The 19,030-nt window shown below is 48.7% G+C and overlaps 6 protein-coding genes across 6 annotated transcripts; 2 read left to right on the top strand and 4 right to left on the bottom strand.

Annotated features, from left to right (window-relative positions):
* Positions 1–2,205: 2,205 nt before the first annotated feature.
* On the top strand, positions 2,206–2,711 carry LAJ45_00824 (uncharacterized protein; the record flags this gene model as incomplete). Its single annotated transcript, XM_046110423.1, has 3 exons — positions 2,206–2,321; positions 2,387–2,495; positions 2,568–2,711. 3 exons carry the CDS (start codon positions 2,206–2,208, stop codon positions 2,709–2,711), a joined length of 369 nt encoding a protein of 122 aa, XP_045977116.1.
* A 524-nt stretch (positions 2,712–3,235) lies between these two features.
* Positions 3,236–4,435, bottom strand: LAJ45_00823 (uncharacterized protein; the record flags this gene model as incomplete). The annotated part of the gene is made up of 5 exons (XM_046110422.1): positions 3,236–3,496; positions 3,554–4,063; positions 4,126–4,239; positions 4,299–4,311; positions 4,374–4,435. 5 exons carry the CDS (start codon positions 4,433–4,435, stop codon positions 3,236–3,238), a joined length of 960 nt encoding a protein of 319 aa, XP_045977115.1.
* Positions 4,436–6,036: 1,601 nt separating this feature from the next.
* On the top strand, positions 6,037–8,357 carry LAJ45_00822 (uncharacterized protein; the record flags this gene model as incomplete). The annotated part of the gene is made up of 7 exons (XM_046110421.1): positions 6,037–6,082; positions 6,147–6,217; positions 6,465–6,505; positions 6,873–7,401; positions 7,461–7,649; positions 7,717–8,224; positions 8,278–8,357. 7 exons carry the CDS (start codon positions 6,037–6,039, stop codon positions 8,355–8,357), a joined length of 1,464 nt encoding a protein of 487 aa, XP_045977114.1.
* Positions 8,358–10,866: 2,509 nt separating this feature from the next.
* On the bottom strand, positions 10,867–13,805 carry LAJ45_00821 (uncharacterized protein; the record flags this gene model as incomplete). Its single annotated transcript, XM_046110420.1, has 6 exons — positions 10,867–11,342; positions 11,674–11,883; positions 11,961–12,511; positions 12,592–13,229; positions 13,295–13,500; positions 13,604–13,805. The coding sequence occupies 6 exons, from the start codon at positions 13,803–13,805 to the stop codon at positions 10,867–10,869; spliced, it is 2,283 nt and encodes a 760-aa protein (XP_045977113.1).
* Positions 13,806–15,739: 1,934 nt separating this feature from the next.
* LAJ45_00820 (uncharacterized protein) lies at positions 15,740–16,822 on the bottom strand (the record flags this gene model as incomplete). Its single annotated transcript, XM_046110419.1, has 1 exon — positions 15,740–16,822. One exon carries the CDS (start codon positions 16,820–16,822, stop codon positions 15,740–15,742), a length of 1,083 nt encoding a protein of 360 aa, XP_045977112.1.
* Positions 16,823–18,294: 1,472 nt separating this feature from the next.
* Positions 18,295–18,997, bottom strand: LAJ45_00819 (uncharacterized protein; the record flags this gene model as incomplete). The annotated part of the gene is made up of 3 exons (XM_046110418.1): positions 18,295–18,328; positions 18,498–18,896; positions 18,963–18,997. 3 exons carry the CDS (start codon positions 18,995–18,997, stop codon positions 18,295–18,297), a joined length of 468 nt encoding a protein of 155 aa, XP_045977111.1.
* Between the last annotated feature and the right edge of the window lie 33 nt (positions 18,998–19,030).

The raw sequence follows: 19,030 nt of genomic DNA, 5'->3' as shown, positions 1-19,030 counted from the left end.
GAGCCCCTCATTATTGTAAGCTCTATATGCATAGATAATATCTATATAGTTAGCTATCACCGTATAATATATAATAAAACTTGGACTATTAAGTTATAATCGTACCTTGATATCTGGAGCATTGAACAATTCGGTTAATCACAGGTTATCACTCGACATATCTCTAAGAGTAGTATCTTTAATCAGTTGCAGCTTTGTCCCTTCGCATTTGACAGTCAATTTAGAATATATTCTGGGTATTTTCAAACAAGGGATCGTATTTATATACTCTCCATCGGGCCCAGGAATAAGTTGTCCAAAACGACGAGGAAGATTAATGTGCATACATGTCGGCTTGAATTCACTGCAATCAATCATCGAGTCCTCGGACACCTTCCAAGGTGGTGGCGAGAAAGTCACCGTATATGATAGATGTTGTATGCGCCCTTTAGATCTGCATATAGTTGTGTTTGACTGAGGGACGGGGTGTGGACTTTATTTGTGCTTTGACAATAGCCTCCATTCAAAAACTTATCGCGATGTATCCGCATCCCCTGGGGGCACTTAATAGAGCTACCTCAAGCACGTGCGTGTTCCCTTTCTCTTATGGAGTCTTGACGTGACTGGCCCTGTGAAAGCGTAGGGACATCAGGCCGGGGCCGCTAGTATCTGTAAAACGGCCTCTTGTGTATTAGTACTTCACCCAGGGTGTGACAGAGAAAGAAAAAAGACCAAAACTCAAGGTACGACCTATATCTTCTCTGCGCAGGTACAAATCTGTGGTAGACTTTACGTTACCCCAAGCCTCTACTTTGCATCGTATGCAAAAAGAAAAAAGGAAAAAAGTCTTTTTCGTTTCCCTCAAGGTAAATATGTACATATATATATGCATGCATAGCTAGAAAGATGAATCTTGACCTCTTTGTGTATTGGTTAATATATATTCAAACATAGAGTAAATAAAACTAAGAGAAAGATTCGGGTTATATCTGTAATGCCTGTGAAGATAATCGATACAATTTAGCCCTGAGTCGATCACATGCCACCTGACCACATGTCTTCTGAGAATCGCTTTAGTGGGAGCTTTGATACGTACATGTAGCTGCTCTGGTGCTATATTATATGTATATTATACTCCACTAGCCGACCCGGAAGCTTATCAGGTTCACTCTCCGTCCATCAAGCTCGCTGGACAGTCCTACATATATGAAGGTGGCCCGTTCGTCAGGTGTTTCGTTCTTCGGGGGACATGTTCTGGCACTAGGAATCCTTCGGTGATGATAGAAACAACTCGGCCGTAGAAAAAGCAGTCTATGAAAACACTTCCAAATTAAACCAATTGCAAGCTACATGTGTAAAGCTTTAATTACAACACATTGAGAACATGAAGGAACCGGAGGTTTTGAAATCTTAAGAATTTCATTTGTGAAATGGAGCAGCCCAAGGGGCTGGGTTCGCCCTTGGATTGGGTTTGTTTGCCCGGCTGTGGAGGGGTATGGAATAATCATAGAGCTCTATAAAAATTCGGTAGCTAGCATCTAGCGATAGTACCAGGCCCTTTTTTAAACGATAGGAGTTTCAATTTAGGTGGGAAATGGAAGTTTTTTTTTCTTCATTTTTTTTTAGGAATGGGCGTTTAAAAAATTCAAAGTCGCTGGCCCTAATTCAAGTCCCAATGTATCAGGTGTAACTACATGTACATGTATAAAGTTTACGATATTGCTAGTGTGGTGTTGAGTCGGGCAAAGGTGAGGAGCTCCACTGCTAGCATCTTCTCCGTAAGCCTGTGAAGAAAAGAAAAAAAGAAAAAGGGAGAAAAAAAGCTCTAAACCCTACAATACATGTAATCAAGGACCCTGAGATTCTAGAACCCTCAGAACCGAACCGAACCATCCCCCATGATCCGCAAACCGCATGACTAATCCCTCCAAGCGGGCATTCAACCAATCCAGATCGATCTGATAACGGCTTACTCAATCCACCTGGTTATCCTTGCTCCTCACACCCGGCGGGAACGAGAAATTTTCGGGTTATCTACCGTTCCCGGATCTACCCCGCCCCGGTCCAGAATATTCAACTGAGACCAAACTTGTTTAAACCCTCTCACCTTCCCCACCAACAACGGTTTTCCATAGATCAGACCTCCCCCCTCGCTTTTACCCCAGCGCCATCAATCCCACCACCCCGGGTTTCAATTGCAACAAACAACTCTCTATTCGAATAACCATGCCTCCATTGTCTATTGCGAAGTCCATCGTTGCCAGGCCTTGGTTACAGCGCGTCCTCGGCCCTGTAGCCAACAGGTACGCTGATCTCGCTGGATACCGTCAAATCGGACTTGTGTATGTTGCCCCCAAATTCCAATATATGTATATTTCGAGAAGATCCCGCGGCTAATATAGAACAGCGCCGATGACTTGATTATAGAAGAGACCGATGTTGTTCAACAGGCGATCAAGAGACTGCCCCCTAAGGTTGCCTACGACCGTATGTTCCGTATGCGTCGTGCTGTACAGGTATGTATACCTATACTGGTCCATCACTTATTCATAGCTTGAGACTGGCTACTGATTGTATCAACTTTATAGTGCTCGGTTGCCCACCAGATCCTGCCAAAGCAGGACCAGACAAAGCCCGAGGACGACGTCCCCTACTTGTCACCCTACATCGAAGAGATTGAGGCCGAGTTGAGAGAGAGGAACGAGCTCGACTCGTTGGCAAAGGCGAAGTAATGGGTTGATGGAGATTTGCGGTGATAGACCAGTAGGACGGTTATATTGGATGTACCGGTGTTATAGAATTGAGGGTAGACACTGCAGGGGAAAAAGTTGATACCATACCTACCGAATGAAGATTTTATCTTTTTATTCGGTGTTTCTGGCTCTTTCAATGTCCCTTTTATTCTTTTTTTTTATACCTTTTTTTCCCTCTACCTCTTGCTTTTCTGGGTTTTGGAAAAAAGAGAAAAAAGCTATTGTATAGTGCTTTCCACCCGCTACTTTTTGAATATGCAGCTGGAAGCGGTTCTTATAGATAGCTTTAAAGGGAGCTTTTGGGAGTTTTTTTTTTTTTTTTTAGCATCATCCAGTATTACTCCGTCTGGAACTCTCAATTTACAGAACCGCATCTTTCGGGTAATAATAATTTGATCATGTGCCATCACTCTCTGTCTCATGTCACGGGCTATGTTGAAATCAGAAACTTTTATCATTGAGAATTCTTCTATTTTACAATATAGCTAGTATTTTACAACCAACTACAATTCCAATGCCTTCTTTGCCAGCTCGAGCGCTCCCTCAAAGCTCTTATTACCACCGATGAACCCACTGGCGTGAACAAACACACCACCAGGAATTCCAGTAACCTCGCTCAAAGCATCATCCCTGATGCCTCTCCATGCGGCCGGCAGAGCCTTACGACTCTCAAACGAGTCCTTGCTTACTGGCACGGCCTGAACCCTCCAGTTTTTTCCAGGGCCCTCGCCATACAATACATAGATGGTCTCTCCTTTAATGCCCTTCTCCTCCTCAATTGTGAATAAATGATCTCTCCACGGGATCGACTTCTCAAATACCAAAATGCGACCCTTGTCATCATACTCCATCCTCTTCTCTATCGCAGCAACGACAAAGTCCCTCGCCGGCAGCCAAGATTTCCCGTAGAAGTCGAGCTTACGCAGGAATACCGACCCAATAAAGTCGGATGCCTGGACAAAGTTTGCGTCCTCGGACTCCTGCGAAGGTGAGGGGTCATTCCAGTTTGGGTTGAAGGCGCCGACGGCAGATGGCAAAGAAATCGATTTTTCGTTGAAGAGTGGTGAAGGCGCGTCAGAGGGGTAGGCGGAGATGCCGTTGTCGTTGGCGTCGAGAGCTTCGATGAAGTCGTTGTAGAGCTTAGTGTAAATGAGGTCGGAGGAGGGGGAGGTTGGCTCGATTGAGAGACGGTGATTGATGATGGCGCGCGCGAAATGCTTGTAGACTAACCCAGCGCTAGAGAGCTTTGTTTTGTGGTTGGGAGAGAAAGTCTCGGCGAATTCGCGCTGGTGGTGGTCAAAGTGCTTGGTGCTATCGTATTTACCAGTGACCTGGGTAAGGTGTTAAAGGGAGGTTAATGATAATGGGGTGGGAGGAGGGTTGTGAGAGTTACATCGACGATTATGTCGCACTCTTCAAGAACAGCGGGATCCCGGGAACGGGTGAGTGTTGCGTCTTTATATTCTGGGAGGAGACGAAGCATATAGACGGCGAGAGCCTCATCAGCCTATAATATATTAAATTAGTATTTCTATAGCTTACTCTTGGAGTTATATCGAGGTGTACATGGAAATGACCACTAATACATAATAACAATTATTAGCAAACAATGCGATAGAATATTGGCGTGAGGAAACTAACTTATGAGTTCCAATGTTCAATGGGGTAGCCTTCATACGTTTAGCGGGAGCAGGGGTGGCCATTTTTGTGAATTTAGAAATTTGGGAACGGGTTGTGGTTGTGAATTGATTGAGTGAAGATCGGGCAGCTGAGGATAAGAGGCGGGGCAGCATAAGATGAACGCGGGGTTGCTATGAAACAAAACGAAACGCAGCACGGTTGTGTTATATTTCGTGCATAACTATTGGCGTGTGATAGCCGGGTAACGAACCGGGATATGTGCAGTATCATTGGCTGAACTTACTCTACGACTACAACAAGTTAACTACATGTGGGTGGCTATCGGGACTTTTTGTATTAGGGATTCAATACGACGTAATTAAAAAAAAAAACGGCCTTATAAAAGTGGTACTAGCTCTCAGTGCGGTGCCTCTTCGGCCGTCTTCTGAAGGTTAATTATATCAAAGCCACGCGCGCGTACTAATTTATATATAACCACTTCAACTAGTAGACAATATCATTCACTTGGAGTACTAGCTATCATTATGTCTGATCATTGTAAAATATTATATCCTACTTTCTGACATTACATGTAAGTTATTGGCATGTTGACTAGGATCTAGGTTGATTCTTGATGTAGAGCACCTAGTAGCAGGGTTTCAACCACCTATGGCATTTCGAGGAGTTCTCGGGCGGCTTCTAGAGTTTGGTTTATAGCTTTGGAGTAGGGAACGAAGTAATACCACAGAATCGATAATCCGGTCGTTATTACGTACATGTATATATGCATGTGTTATCAACCGATTTCCGTATGTACATTTACTCTAGCTCTACTTATAGGAATGTCGGCCCTGTATCTGATTTATCCCCTGGGTGTCTGTAATATATGGCATTGTTTATATCATCCTTGAAACGACAAAATAATGCCTTTGGGCAGGTCTGCAATCTATTGGAAATTGGTGCCACATACACATAGTCAATAAGTGGTGGTAATTAAACTTTACAGAAACCATATTGCCATAGAACGACGAAGGTACTCTATATTACAGAATCTCGAAGTCAGAGGCTTTTGAACTAGGGAGTCTCTTGAATTCAAGAGTTGAGGTTAGGCATAGTAGATTTAGATTCCACTGTTCCATGAAAACATGTGCTTGGCGCCAAGGGTCAAAGTTCTTCTCCCGAGTCACATTTTGAGTCTCTAACAGTCAAGTGAGCCTAATTCCCAAATGAAGAATGCATCTCCGGTTGAATAACCTCGAGCTCCCAGGTGATCTAGTCACAGTGTAGCAGACGTTACACACAGTGGATTTGAGGCGTCAAAACGCCTGCCAAAATGATCTAACACCGTGTGTACCCTATGTATGTATGTATCTGTAAATCTAGATAAACGACCTACATATTTTACCTATTAATTATAATTGTGTATGGACGGAAGAGCATGAGATACCAAAACTTTAATCATACATATGTCGCGATATGTGTAGGCACTCCAAAGTGCAAATCATTTTGTGCTCCCGACGATAAGTCTTATCAAGTATGCTTAATCTATCGCGGATCCAAGCCTTATCAGGCCATAGGTGTCACTTGGCAAAATAGCAGGGAGTTTTTTTTTATTATTATTTGCCCGGCCCTCTGAGGAGTTGAATTTCGGGTTCCCTGAATTCTTGTGATTACGACTGACTGCATGTGGACAGTCACGGAAGATCATCTTCTCTTGACCTGCTTCTCCTGTCCTGCCTGGTCCCGCCAATCCAAAGCCTCTCTCCCGTGCTTCGTTGTGGAGTTGCCTGCCAGACCAGTGGGGTGCTTTGCTGAAACATTCGGTTCCTGATCTATATCACGAGTTGTTGTACGGCTCTGGTGACGTGAGAGACCTTTCCCTTCACTCATTACGGCATATTTCTTTTTGTGTGGTCATCGTCAGTCACAAACGTTGCTGCTGTGACTGCCCGCTGCCCGCTGTCGCTCTTGGAATTTTCCCCTGCGCAAGGCTTGTGATATAGATAGATAGACACCATTCACTGTATTGAAACTTTTGGCTGCGAAGGGAAGTTTTTCACGAGGTGAATAATAACTGACAGGTGCACTGTGCTTTCTATTTTGTCCATTCAGACCAACAGCCACTCATATCTCACATCCCATACGTCTATTCAGTCAGTCAGTCAGAAACCACACATAGACACATTTCCTCACCCCCCACTCCACCCACTCAACTCTAAGACAACTACCTCATATCGACAACCTCACCTCTAACTTTCTAACTTTCAAATACATACGGCATTAGCACTAACATCACCCATTCATTCATTACTGAGCCTACTACTCGAACCTTCGCTGCCGCCGCCGCCTCCCCCGCATCTCATCTCATCTAGATACCTCATCTCGGTCCACCGTGGATCTCCACCAGCTCGCAAACACGCGCCTCCGACGGCTTCACCATTCCCAACCACCAGGTCCACCGCTGCTCGAATACAGCGGTTGACCCTAAGCTCCCTCTCAGTATCATTACTCGACCAATAGTCGAATCACCTTTCCGATGTCGAGCTTCTTATGGCACCTCACGCGGGTTTCGGCAGGTGTTACCTTCCTGTCACTCATTATCCTGTTAATACCACTGGCCTTTGATGTTGGCGGCCGTGACTGCGGTCTTACATACAGTCTCTCCCTCACAATAGTCTACTTCCTACTGTCAACTACGCGGATGATCACACCAAACTCGCCCTGCTGGAAGGGCATGCGCATGCGCGTGTTGGTATCTGTTATGGGGGTAGCTCAGCATTTGGTCATTATCCCTGGACTGCTTATCTACGCGCTCAATAAGTTTTCGGACAACGAAGGAAGTGGGGGCAAAAGCGCGGGCTACATTCACGACGAGAGTTGGAACCCATCATGGGTGGACAAGCTGAGCATCGTCCCCTGGGATAATTTTCTCACATTCTCGACACCGGTATTTCAGCTATGTGAAGGCTTCTGTAGCTTGTTAGTTATTCAGGCGGTGGGACAGATTTCGAGATGGCTAGTTAATAGGAACAAGTCGGACAGTTGGATGGTAACGATTTACTCCCTTGCCTTTATGGGGTTTGAAATTGGTGCTGATTTGGGGTTTAGATTGCACTATTGGTCATGTCAGGTTCTGTCATCTCCTCATCTGTCTACTTCCTTTGGAGAATTACGACTTTCCCGGAAATCGGTAATATCGATGCTTCGCTCATTGGTGTAGCTGTCACGTGCGCGATCTTCTTGTGTGCCTACGGTATCGGCTCAGGCAGAGGGAACCCTATTGAGTCTTCTCTTCTCGTAAGTTTTTACTCGGAGACACAGCTTTATTCCATGACTTCCAATGTACTTACTCTACCTTAAATAGTTCTCATACATCGTCCTCTGTTTGTACCAAATTTTCACAGACTATAAGCCCTCATCACTAGCTACTGCCGACGCCGTACCACCCGGAAAACCCGATTTCCCACCATTCCCACCTCTTATAATGGCATCTTATAGTTCTATAGTTGCCTCGATGTCCTCCTACCTTCCTGGATTTCTGAGACAAATTGCATCATTTGGAATTAGCGCTGTAGCAACAATTACACCGTCTGTGGTGATCTCACTCGCATATAGGCTTTTTGTGTTTTACGCCTCGACGAGGATTATCCCTGCGGTGAAGGATGAGAACAGTGCAAGTGTGAGAGGGGGAGAAGCAATGTCAAGGATTCTTGGCTGGTATAGTCCGTGCATTCTTGTAAGCGTGTATACACATTTATTGATGCAACATCTCGAGATTGCCGGCGGAGACGCCGGAGTGGGAGCTGGGAGCTGGGAAGGAGGGATGCCAGCAGGAGGGCAGGTGTGGCGATGGGTCAATATCGGTGCTACTAGTATGTTTTCCGTTGATTTGATGGAATAAACGTAAGAAGCTGACATTTGGCAGTGGTATTGTATGCGTTCGAGCTGAAACATGGAGACAATGACGGAGGAGAATCGTTGACAAGCCATTGGAAAACGGATTAAGTGGACATAGTCTGGAACAACAAAAAAGAAAGAAAAAATTGAGATACGGTGGGTACATGGTATCGGAGGGTTGGAAATGGTAGGTGTTGGCGGCAAAAGTAAAACTATCGTTATTTTTCTCTCTTTTTTCTTTGTCAATTTCTTCTTCTTTTAAACCCTTTCATCTATTTTTCGGCCTAATTAAGCTGGGGTAATATTGAATGGATGGTCATAGAGTTTTTCCTTTTTTTCCCCTCGTTCCTCCCCCTTTCAGTGGTTAGTTAATCATGGATGGTCACTCGTTATTTCTTTTGTAATCGGCTCGGTATGGTTGGGGCGGGACCTTTTGTTTTCTATGTAGTATTCTTATTTTCTCTTCTGATTTCCTGTGTTTTGGGGCCTCTCGTTACGAGTTTCACGATGAACGGCCTTTTCTTTTATTTTATCGGTGGATGTGAGTATTATACCTTGGATGGATGGATGGCGCGTTTTTGTTTTGTTTTAAGGACAGCCGAAGTGGCAGTAATGGGTCGAATGGGTGGGCACATCATCCCTACTAGTGGGAAGTGGACATAGTTAAGAATTAATTATTTTCCTTCCTTTCTCCTACTTATATGGGTTGAATTGATCAATGGATTTTGTGGAAGAACGGTTATAGGACTTGAACGATTATTAAATAGGCATAGGGTATTGGGCAATGGGCCATGTTCATAAACTGTCACTCGTGACCGATCGAGGCAGGGATAAGGTAAAACATTCTAGTGCTGCAGAGCAGTTGTAACTTGGTAACAACTGTTATTTGTGTCCTCACAACTAGGAAAATATGTATCCTATAGATTGAATAAATCCTATAAGAGACCCCAAGAATACATATAATCCATCAATCCTCCCAACTCATCTATCCTCCTTTATTGCTTTATCCTCGGGTTCCCGTCACATCAGAAACAATAGCTAGGGCTTCCAGGAGGAACATGGACTTTGGATTGAAGCAGACAGGCATATATGACCGCGAGTTAGGTCCTTCTACACTACAGTTAGGGAGAGCTTGTAAGTCATGAGGAGAGAAACGAGTTCTCATCTCAGCACATTTGCCACCTCCGCTCCCTCACTCCCCATCCTCTCCTACATTCCAGCATATGCCTGTCTGTTCTCTCTTTCCCTTAGTCCCCCCCTCCATGCTCTCTTTTCCTCGATTCCTCCCGCTATTGTGTTCTATCTTCGGGAAGTGGCTAGTCGTTTGTTTTGTATTGTGTGCACGTGATGATTCAGGACATTATTTCGTTTTTTGTATTTTTTTTTTAAAAATTGTTGCTGATGATACAACCCAGATCCCAATTTTTTATAACAAATCCCTCCCCCTATCTCCATGAGGGAGGGGAGAAGGATGCTGAAAAGAAGAGAAAAACCAGAACAAAAGAAAACAGACGCTTAAGTTCCTGGGTTGGGGTTCATCTTCCTCTTGCCACCGGTCATGGTGACGTTTACGAAGCGGCGGGTGTACCTGTTTTGAAGAAAAAAAAACCTTGTTAGCCATCCCCGTCTCTGCCGGGAATATAGAAATGCGATCGAGCGATGTGAGCTCGGTGGAAGGAAACGTACAAGATTCTCTTCTTGGCACGACCCTTGGGCTGCTTGGGCTTCTCCTGGGGCTCGACCTGTAGTTGTTGTGGTGATGTGTCAGTTGCTTGCAATATGTGTGGATGAGTAATCCGCCGCTGCTGCCGCCGGCCCCTCCCTCCTTCGCCGCCCTACCTCTCCTCCCTATTCCTCCCTTTCTCCCCTCCTCTTGACCGGGCGGCAACGGCGACGGCGACGGCAACGGCGACGGATGCTGAATTGTGAAAGAACGAGAGTGTAGAGCATACCTTGGGGGTCTGAGACTTGACTTTACCAGCACGAGCGAGGGATCCGTGGACTTTACCCATGGTTGCGGATGTGTGTTTGGTAGGTTTTTAAGCTGGAGGTGGCGACTAAGTTTCGGGTGAGTTAGCGAAAAAGCTCTCTGCCACTTTTCGTGCGAAATTTTGGAAATATCCTATTTCCTCTGCTCTGTTCTCCTGTCCGTAGCGGGGGGGGGGAATCCAAAACGTACCTAGGCTTCGAGAAATGATGTTGGTCGTAGGGTCGTGGTCTGTCGTTGTTTCGATGTTGTCGGGAACGACCCTACCGGCCTGGGAGGTTTGCGTGTGGCTGCCAAGACGGAGTTAGCGAGTTTGTATTTAGGCTGAATGTGACCGTGGTGCCTAGGGCTGTGCCCTGGTGGCTCCACAGTCAAATGGGTGGGAATGATCGTTTTTCGGCTGCTTACATGAGGGTTTGTGATTGGAAATTTTGGGAGAGGTGAGTTCTACAGCTAGATAGAAGGAATAAACGAATCTTTACAAGGCGTGAATCAGGACAGTTTCGTCCTTCATTTGGTAGGTATATGTATACATGTACATAATGCAAAAATAACAAAAAGAAAATCAAAACCTAAACCTAGACACCAAGCACCACCGAGTGAGAATCTATGTATAAGCAGCGCACATCATCAAGACCCAATCCTCGTAAACGGATTAATGCTAGTAACCGGCTCTTGCAGCTTCCCATACTTCTTCTTCTTCGCCTCAATATCCGGATTGACGCTCTCCATGCTCGCGAGCGTCAACACGGCCGCCCGCTGCGCCTTGTTGATCGCAGACTCCCACTCCCTCTTCCTCGAATAATGGCCCAGGAACACGCCGAGGAACGTATCACCCACACCATTCACGCTGACAATACTGCTGGGCTTCTCGGCGGCGAAGTGCTGCACAACGAGCTTGTCCGGTCCGCTGCCGCGCGTGACGACGGGCTTGGGCACGAGCTCGCTGATGTCAAACTCGGAGGGTACGAGACGCACGCTGAGGACGCCCCGGGAACCGAGCTTGATTAGTTGGTTGGGGAAGTAGGGGGCGAGGTGCACAGCTTGCTGCAGTATGCCGGTGCTGCGGAAATCGACGCCAGCTTGGTGGCCTAGCATTTCCATCTCTGGTGGAGAGGTTAGTATATGGTAGTGGTAGTGTTTATGGCGAGGGGGATAAGGTGGGTAAGAGGTGGTTACGTGTCCCGGTTTTTTGTATGAGAAATGGCATTTCTGAGCCTGCACACTGTGAAAATAGTGCTCTGGGTTTCATAAAGAGGAGGCAGAGCTCGAGGATCTCTATAAATGAAATTGCCTCTTTTTCCTCTCCTTACGCCATAAAACCTGTAGAGCACCATTTCCAGAGTGGACAAGCCTCCCCAACACACCGATTCCCATACATACGGGGATGCGTCTTACCATCGGACAATAGACGTAGAAGAGGATGGAAACACATACCGTTATTAAACATCGAGTCCACGCCAATCTCATCAATCATCTTAAACCACTTCTCTGCCTCAAATAGCTCCTTCTCCTTCGCAGCGTTGAAGATGCTCGCCAGCTCCAGCTCGTTCGGCGATACCAGTGAGATGCGCGTTCGGGGGTAGAGACGCATCCGGGGGTGGATAATCCGCGCAGCCTTCTCCACTGATGTGGGCTCGAATGCAACTATACACCGTCAGTAAATAGGCTCTCCTTTTTTGCTGGTGGCGGGTAGATGGGTGGGTGAGTTAATTGATACATACTCGACACGCCCGTGGGCTCGCCGCCAGCAATCATCTTGATAGTCTCGGATGAGAGGTTCCCGTCCAGACAGATCCACGCCGGCCGCGCCTTCACAATCCTCTCCTTCAGCCACTCATGATCAATGTTCTCTATGATGGCCATGTCCGCGCTGGCAACACTCATGTTCCCGTCGCTGTCATTGAACGCCACGTATCGCGCCGTGCTGTAACCCTCGACCAGCTTGATGCCCATCGGGTCCATTCCCTTCGTCTTGATGCGCTGCAGGGCCCAATCGCCGCTCAGGTCTTTGCCAACGGCGGAGATGAGCTTTGTCGCTGCGCCTGTGTAGTGCGCTGCTGTGGCGACGTTGTTGCCGACGCCGCCGAGGGACTCGCCGATGCGGGAGGGGTTGGAGGTGGAGAGTTGAACGGCGGTGGTGGCGTCGCAGGAGAGGTCGATGGCGATACTGCCGACTACTAGGACGTCGGTTTTGGACGTTACGGTGGGTTCGGGGGTGTCAGTGGCGGGTTTGGGGCGGTAGACTTCGGAGGCGGCGTTGATCCAGGTGGAGCTGTGGTGCGGGGTGTTAGCGGAAACTTGCACATTGATCATTACCCCACCAACCCCACCACCCCCAAGAGTGTGATATACCCGTTTGTGAGTGCGGCAAGCTCAACAGCGATCTCAGCGCCGCGCTTGGCATTGTTGACGACGAGGGCCTTATTGGCAAGGACCGAAGCACCGCGAGTCTGCTCGCGGATGACCTCGAGGGTGTACGGCGTGATGGCCTTCCCCGTAATACCCTTCTTCCGGCACCGCGTGACGGCGCCGGTGATGATGTCTTTCATGGCCAGATGGTTGATGTGGTGGCTGTTGGGGATCGGATTCATGAACAGCTGTCCGCTCTCCAGCCCCATCTCCTGCGCCGCATACACGATCCTAGCCGCCTCCGCCGACGTCTCAATCACCATCTCAGCCTTCCATCTGCTGTCGCGGCTGTAGAACAATGGGATGAATGTGTCCTCACCCTTCTTGCCGAAGGTGATGGCCGGCACGCCGACGGTCTCGAGGTACTCCATTGTGCGCTCGATGTCGAGAAAGGGCTTAGCACCTGAGCACACGACCGCGACGGGCGTCCGCCCGAGCTCGGCGAGGTCGGCGGAGATGTCCATGCTGTTTGCGGCGGCGCGGTGGACACCGCCGATGCCGCCGGTGGCAAACACTTTGATGCCGGCGTGGTGGGCGAGGATCATGGTGCCGGCTACGGTGGTGCCGCCGCTGGCGGTGTCCTATCTTTTGTGTTAGCCCTTAAAGCAAAACGCAAGCATTTCGGGGTGGTAGGGAGGCAACTCACAACGCCGGTGATCCAGGGGAGGTCGCGGCGGGAGACCTTTTGAACGTTCTTTGAGCCGGCCTTGCCTAGTACATCGATCAGAGAGGCTTCAAGGCCGATACGGGCGATTCCGTGGATGACGGCGGTGGTGGCCGGGATGGCACCAGCTTCGCGAATAGTCTGTTCGACTTTTGCGGCGAGCTCAACGTTGTCAGGGTATGGGAGGCCTGTGGAGATTTGAGCAATTGGTTAGCTGCTAGTCTTATAATACAGCTTTTTTTTCTATGTAGATATACAATGGTAAGGAGAGCTTGGGCAATTGAGACAGACCATGTGTGATGATAGCACTCTCAAGCGCAACCACTGGCTTGCCCTCTGCCAGCGCCTGCTGCACCTCCTCCGAGACCTGGATGAACTTTGAGAACCGTCGCCATGGCTCCCGTTCCCCGGAGGTGGTCGAGTACAGTCGTGGTGCGAGGGTTTGGGGACGGGGGATTCGGAGGGCGCGGGGGAGGCGCAAGAGGAGTGACATTGCTTTGGCGGTGTTTCCGGTGAACTGCTGCACAGAACAGGGGAGAGAGAGAAATCTCGAGAGAGCACAGGCAAGTGAATAAGGTGTAATTGACTGTGAGGAAAAAGTAATTATGGCGTTGCGGAAAGCGCCGCTTGGGGCCGGGTAACGGGCCGGCGTCATACGGTGTCACTCGGCAGTGCTTTGGATTGCGGGCGCAAAGATATCGTCAAAGACTACCACCCAATTAAACCCATCAATAGAGGGCTAGGAAGCACAGCAGTTTCTGTCCAAATTGTGTAGCTAAAACCCTCTAATAATAGCAAGTATCGACTAAAATAAAACCACACCACGGAGCAAGGGTGTTGATGTGATTATCTTATCTTATCTTATCGAGATCTGGAGTCGAGGATCGATGTATTTAGCGGTTAGAGGTGCGCTAGATTAAGAAAGTACTGTATTGTATGTATGTAAATATGTATATTAGTAATTAGCAGTTCTCTCCTTGTTCCCCTAAAATCAGATTTAATGTCCTACCTAGGCGTGCGGTGGATAACCCTATTAGCTAGCTGAACATGCCATTACATTCATATTGACGGTAAAAGTCAATAGCTAGGTGTACGTAGGAGTGCTCAAGAGGTGGTGGGATGAATCCATGATATTTCTATCACGAAGGAGGTCAGGTCGAGTATCTCTACTTAATTGACACGTTTGGTTAAGCTGTACTGTGGACACGGTACGTCGCTAATACACTAACCACCTTACAAGAAACACTTCCTGGCTGCCTACATTTAATATTTATCAACTGACTGCAGGCAATTGTTAACCCCGACAGCCTGTCTACTCGTCAGACGGAGAAAAGAAAGAATTAAGCTATCGCGGCTACACATATATTCTGGAGTTCGTTGGAGTACTGCTGTGCTCTCTATACTATTCCCTACTATAGTCATATACGAGCAGGATGACAGCTACCCGCCCCACCTACTCTCTACCATGCCAGTTCACCAGAGCTACATGTACTGATATCTTGTACCCGCTTTCTCCTATGCATCTATAGAACTCACCCTTTTGTACCGCACCTTTGGCAAACACTCACCGACGAGCTAGCTTAACAGCACTTGTAACACAGCTGCAGCAGATATCACATATCCTTAGCCCGGGTATCCGAGACGCCCAAAGCCCAGTTTTAATTGTAAGAGCTTCAATACAATGTATATACGAGGCTAAATTAACGATAGTGTCCACCCTCTTGGGATGAGGTTCGCGAGACCGAGTTTGAGCCACACACCCATAACGTACCGCGTGGCTCCTGCCGCTTCATGGGTGGTCACTCGAGTCTTTCCCCGATCCATTGTACACGCTCCATGCAGCGGGGAAGTAATGGCGTTCAAAAATAACTAGGTATCTCTTATGTGTCTCGAGAGGCTTCAGTCGGCCTACTATACATTTCGATTGACAAAGAACACTGCCTAGCATGCACTGCCCGGCGCTGCTACCTAGCTGATTACTAGGATCATATAGTCACTCTGTGAAACTCAAACTGGATTGACCGGGTGGCGCCAAAATCACTAGAAGAAGAGTATATATCTCGATGTCAAAGCTGGTGTTTGGAATCACAAACATCCTTAAAGTCTATAAACTATATATTTCACTCAAACGTCGGCGGATTAGTAAACAGCTACATTTTGAAAGGTTATCCTGGGATACCTACTCACACCGTTGGAAAGGTCACAGATATATATGATTCCTACGGATGGAAGCCTAGAGAAAAAAAAATATCGAAATATTATAGTTGTGGCTGTACCCGCCCAGCAGATACAGCAGCTATATAGACAGCTAAGAAACAAAAGCCCCGCCCCCCCCAATAAAAAATAAGAAATAAGAAATAAGAAATAAGAAATCTTTAGCTCATTAACCTTAATCATTAAACCATAACGTCAAAAAATCATCCACTCTCATAAGAAAGGCGAGCTCCTATCTACCTCCTCCATGTCCCACTCATCTTCGTCTTCCTCCTCCTCTTCATCATTCATCTCCATCTCCCACTCCCACAGCTCTCTCGCCCTCCCACATACTTGATAATGCGCCAGATATCCCTGCGTGGTAAACATCCTCCCCAGCTCCCTCTTTCTCGCATCAAACCCCTCCAACCCGCTCCCAATTCTCACTGGCATATAGGGCATGCCCTCGCCCCTCAACGCAACCACCGGAAGCGTGCTTGTGCACCCCTTACAAGAGACACCATGCTCCACTCTCCCCGCCCTACGATCCAGCGTCGGCATCGCAATCACGCCCAGAAGCCGGCGGACATCCATATCCTTCGAATCCGACACCACCTGCACCTTCTGCGCCCGCGCAGCAATATACTCCTCCACCTTCTCGGCGCTGCCGTGGACCGCCACAGCAACCCTCCTCGCCGCAGCCCGCGACACAAACCGTCTCGACTCGGGCTCGACACAAACCTCCTTCCACGTCCTATACACCCCCGGCACACTCCTCATGACTGGCAGCCCCCCCGCCGCCGCGCGCTCACCCGGGATGCCGTACAGCTGCATTGCCTCCTCTGGCGCGACCGGCAGCAGGTCCGGGTGCTGCGTCAGGCACGCCCAGCAGCACCGCGTGCAGTCGAGCATCCAGAGGAAGGGGCCGAACTCGCCGCAATGCGCGCAGCTCTCTGTGCACAGCGCCTTTGAGAGCTGTGCGACGGTGATGGAGGCGCCGAGGGCGGTCGCGGAGTATGCGTGGAGCGCGTGGGCGGCGTGGGCGCGCAGGTTGCGGTAGAGCGGGTCGGAGAGGAGGAGGGCGTGGGTGCTGGAACTTGTGGAGAGGAGGGGGCTGAGCGCGCTGAGGGGAGGGCGTGGATGATGTCGTGGAGGAGCTCGAGCGGGAGGGTGTCGAGGGCGCCGAGGGAGGCGGGGAGGGGGAAGAAGAAGCGCGCGGGGTGCGGGGTGGGGGGGTGGGGTGCTGAGGATGGAGCTGGTTAAGTCTGGGCGGGGGTAGGTGAGTGTCTTGAGAAAGTCGGGGGTGCTGGATGGCATCTTTGAGGCTGAGGGGAGAGATTGGGAGGTATCGAGTCAATCGATTTTCGAGATTTCTTTTGGGGGGCTGTATATTATTATTATTGACAATTGGGGGGGGGGGAGTAGTATGGAGGGAGGTGTCTATGAAGCAGATTTCATGGCGATAAGCGTCCCTGGCATTATTATAACACAACATCCATCCAGAATGTGTGTGGTGTGCGTACGACACACGACGGCATACAACCCATTAAATTCCGCCCCTCCCCTCTCACCTCACTGAGTAGGTAGAGCAAGCTAGATACCTAGGTATGTAGAGAAAAAAATCACCATTGCTCGTTGTCCCTACATGAACACGGCGTCAAATCGATGAGGCCCGTGTTGAAGGTGTTCCAAGGAAGAAAAAACCCACCCTCCCAACGATCATTGCCAGGGTTCAGCCGAGCTGAAACTAGGCACGTTGGGCGGGGCGGAAACACTGCTATTGGACTGAGCGTTTCGGGGGGGCTGTGGGTTGCCAGCAAACAGTCGGTTGCGATGCCCAGTTGGGTCAATGTCGACATGAACCACCCACCCAGCACCACCCCGAGGATGATGGGGAGATGGATGTCCTTCCTTCCCATGTGGGGTGGCGCAGCAGGACTCGAGAGAAGGGAAGGGAAGGAGAATCACACCCTGTCACCCGCGATGCGCATGAAGGGAGCGTGGCATGGCATGGGTTTCCCCGATAAGCTAGGGGGCGGTACAGTACCTACTAGATACATGGAGGTACATAAGAGCAAACATTCCACGTTTGCGAATCAAATGTTTGGTCATGCAGTGGGAGTAGGGTGGGTGTTGATTGGTCAATGATAGGGATGCTCGGATTACATGGGGGCGAGAAGGACTGGCGGTCAGGCGTGATTGTTGGTTGTTGCTGGGTTTGAGAGTTGCCGGTGAAGATGTATAGTTACTTGTAGCTACTGCAACTACTGTACTCTACTGTACTGTACCTACTACTGTATGTACTATGCCTGCCAAGCTGTAGGATAAAACGTTGTAGATCCATGATGACCGGTCACCGGAGGAGATGGGATGGTGGGGGAATACAGTAACAAGTGGAAAACACTCAATTTATCTTCATCAGGTCTTGCTTGTAGGGTACAAAAAACGGTGTCTAGAGTATGAAGCTTATGAAGCTAAACTTGAGCTTTCTACCCCCGCTTTAATTTGCTTTACGAAACACGTACAGTATCTTTTGCCGCGAGGCAATTATTCTTTTGAGAAGAAACGAAAAAAAAAAAAAAAAAAAAAAGAGAAAAAGACAATACAGGCATTTGGTTTAGATTGTGAAAAGAGGAAGAAGAAAAAAAAACAGAAAATAGAAAAGATAACTCCGGATTTTTTTATAAGGTCTTTTTTGAAGGGGTGCAGTGATGAGATTTTGCGTTGCTGACGGCACCGAGAGTTTCTTGTATCACTCATAGATACAACGGAAGGAAGAGAATCAGAGCTTAGATAAGCTCATCGCATGTCCAGTCCTCATAGCTGCAGTAATCACACCCGTTAGTAAGCCCGCACATACAGATACATACACATACGAAACAATTAAGTCATGGCCCAAACACACACACACAAAAAAAAAAAAAAAAAAAGAGAGAGAGAGAGAGAGACAAAAAAAAAAGATGAGGGGCAAAAAAGAGAAAGAACCACATACAATCCATCCGGCAAGTATCTCCTCACCACCAACGGGATCTTCTTCTCCTGCAGCTCCTTGAGCGCAATCTGCAGCGGGTCCGTCTCGCCGCCGGTATCCACGAGCACGGGCGCATTCATGCTGATCTGCAGCGCGCGCGTGCCCAGCAGCCGCGCGCGCTCGTACTTTGTCATGTACGGCGTCGTCGTGCGCTTGTCGTCGGGGATCTTCTTTGGGTCCTTTCCGCGGACGCCGCCGGCTGCTGCTGCTGCTGCTGCGGCGGCGGCGGGGTCACCGGCGACGATGTAGTCTTGCGCGTTGATGGCCGCCGAGTCGGCTTCGTCGCCTGAGAGAAGGTCCTGCGGGTCGGCGTCGAAGTTGTCGCCTTCGTAGTCTTCTTCGTAGGCGTCGTGGGCGAAGCTGGGGGGGGGGGGGGTTAGTGGGGGTGTCGGGGGTGAGTGAAGGGGAGGGGATTGGGGGGCTTACTCGTTCTCGCCATCGTCACCGCCGTAGTCTGACATTGTGGGAGTAGGAGTAGTGTTTGTTAGAGCTTG

This window comes from Morchella importuna (genome assembly GCF_003444635.1).
Source record: "Morchella importuna strain M04M26 chromosome Unknown Morimp01GS001, whole genome shotgun sequence".
Taxonomy (NCBI): Eukaryota; Fungi; Ascomycota; class Pezizomycetes; order Pezizales; family Morchellaceae; genus Morchella; species Morchella importuna.
The sequence above is the reverse complement of the archived record's forward strand: the minus strand, read 5'-3'. Positions and strand labels throughout refer to the sequence as shown.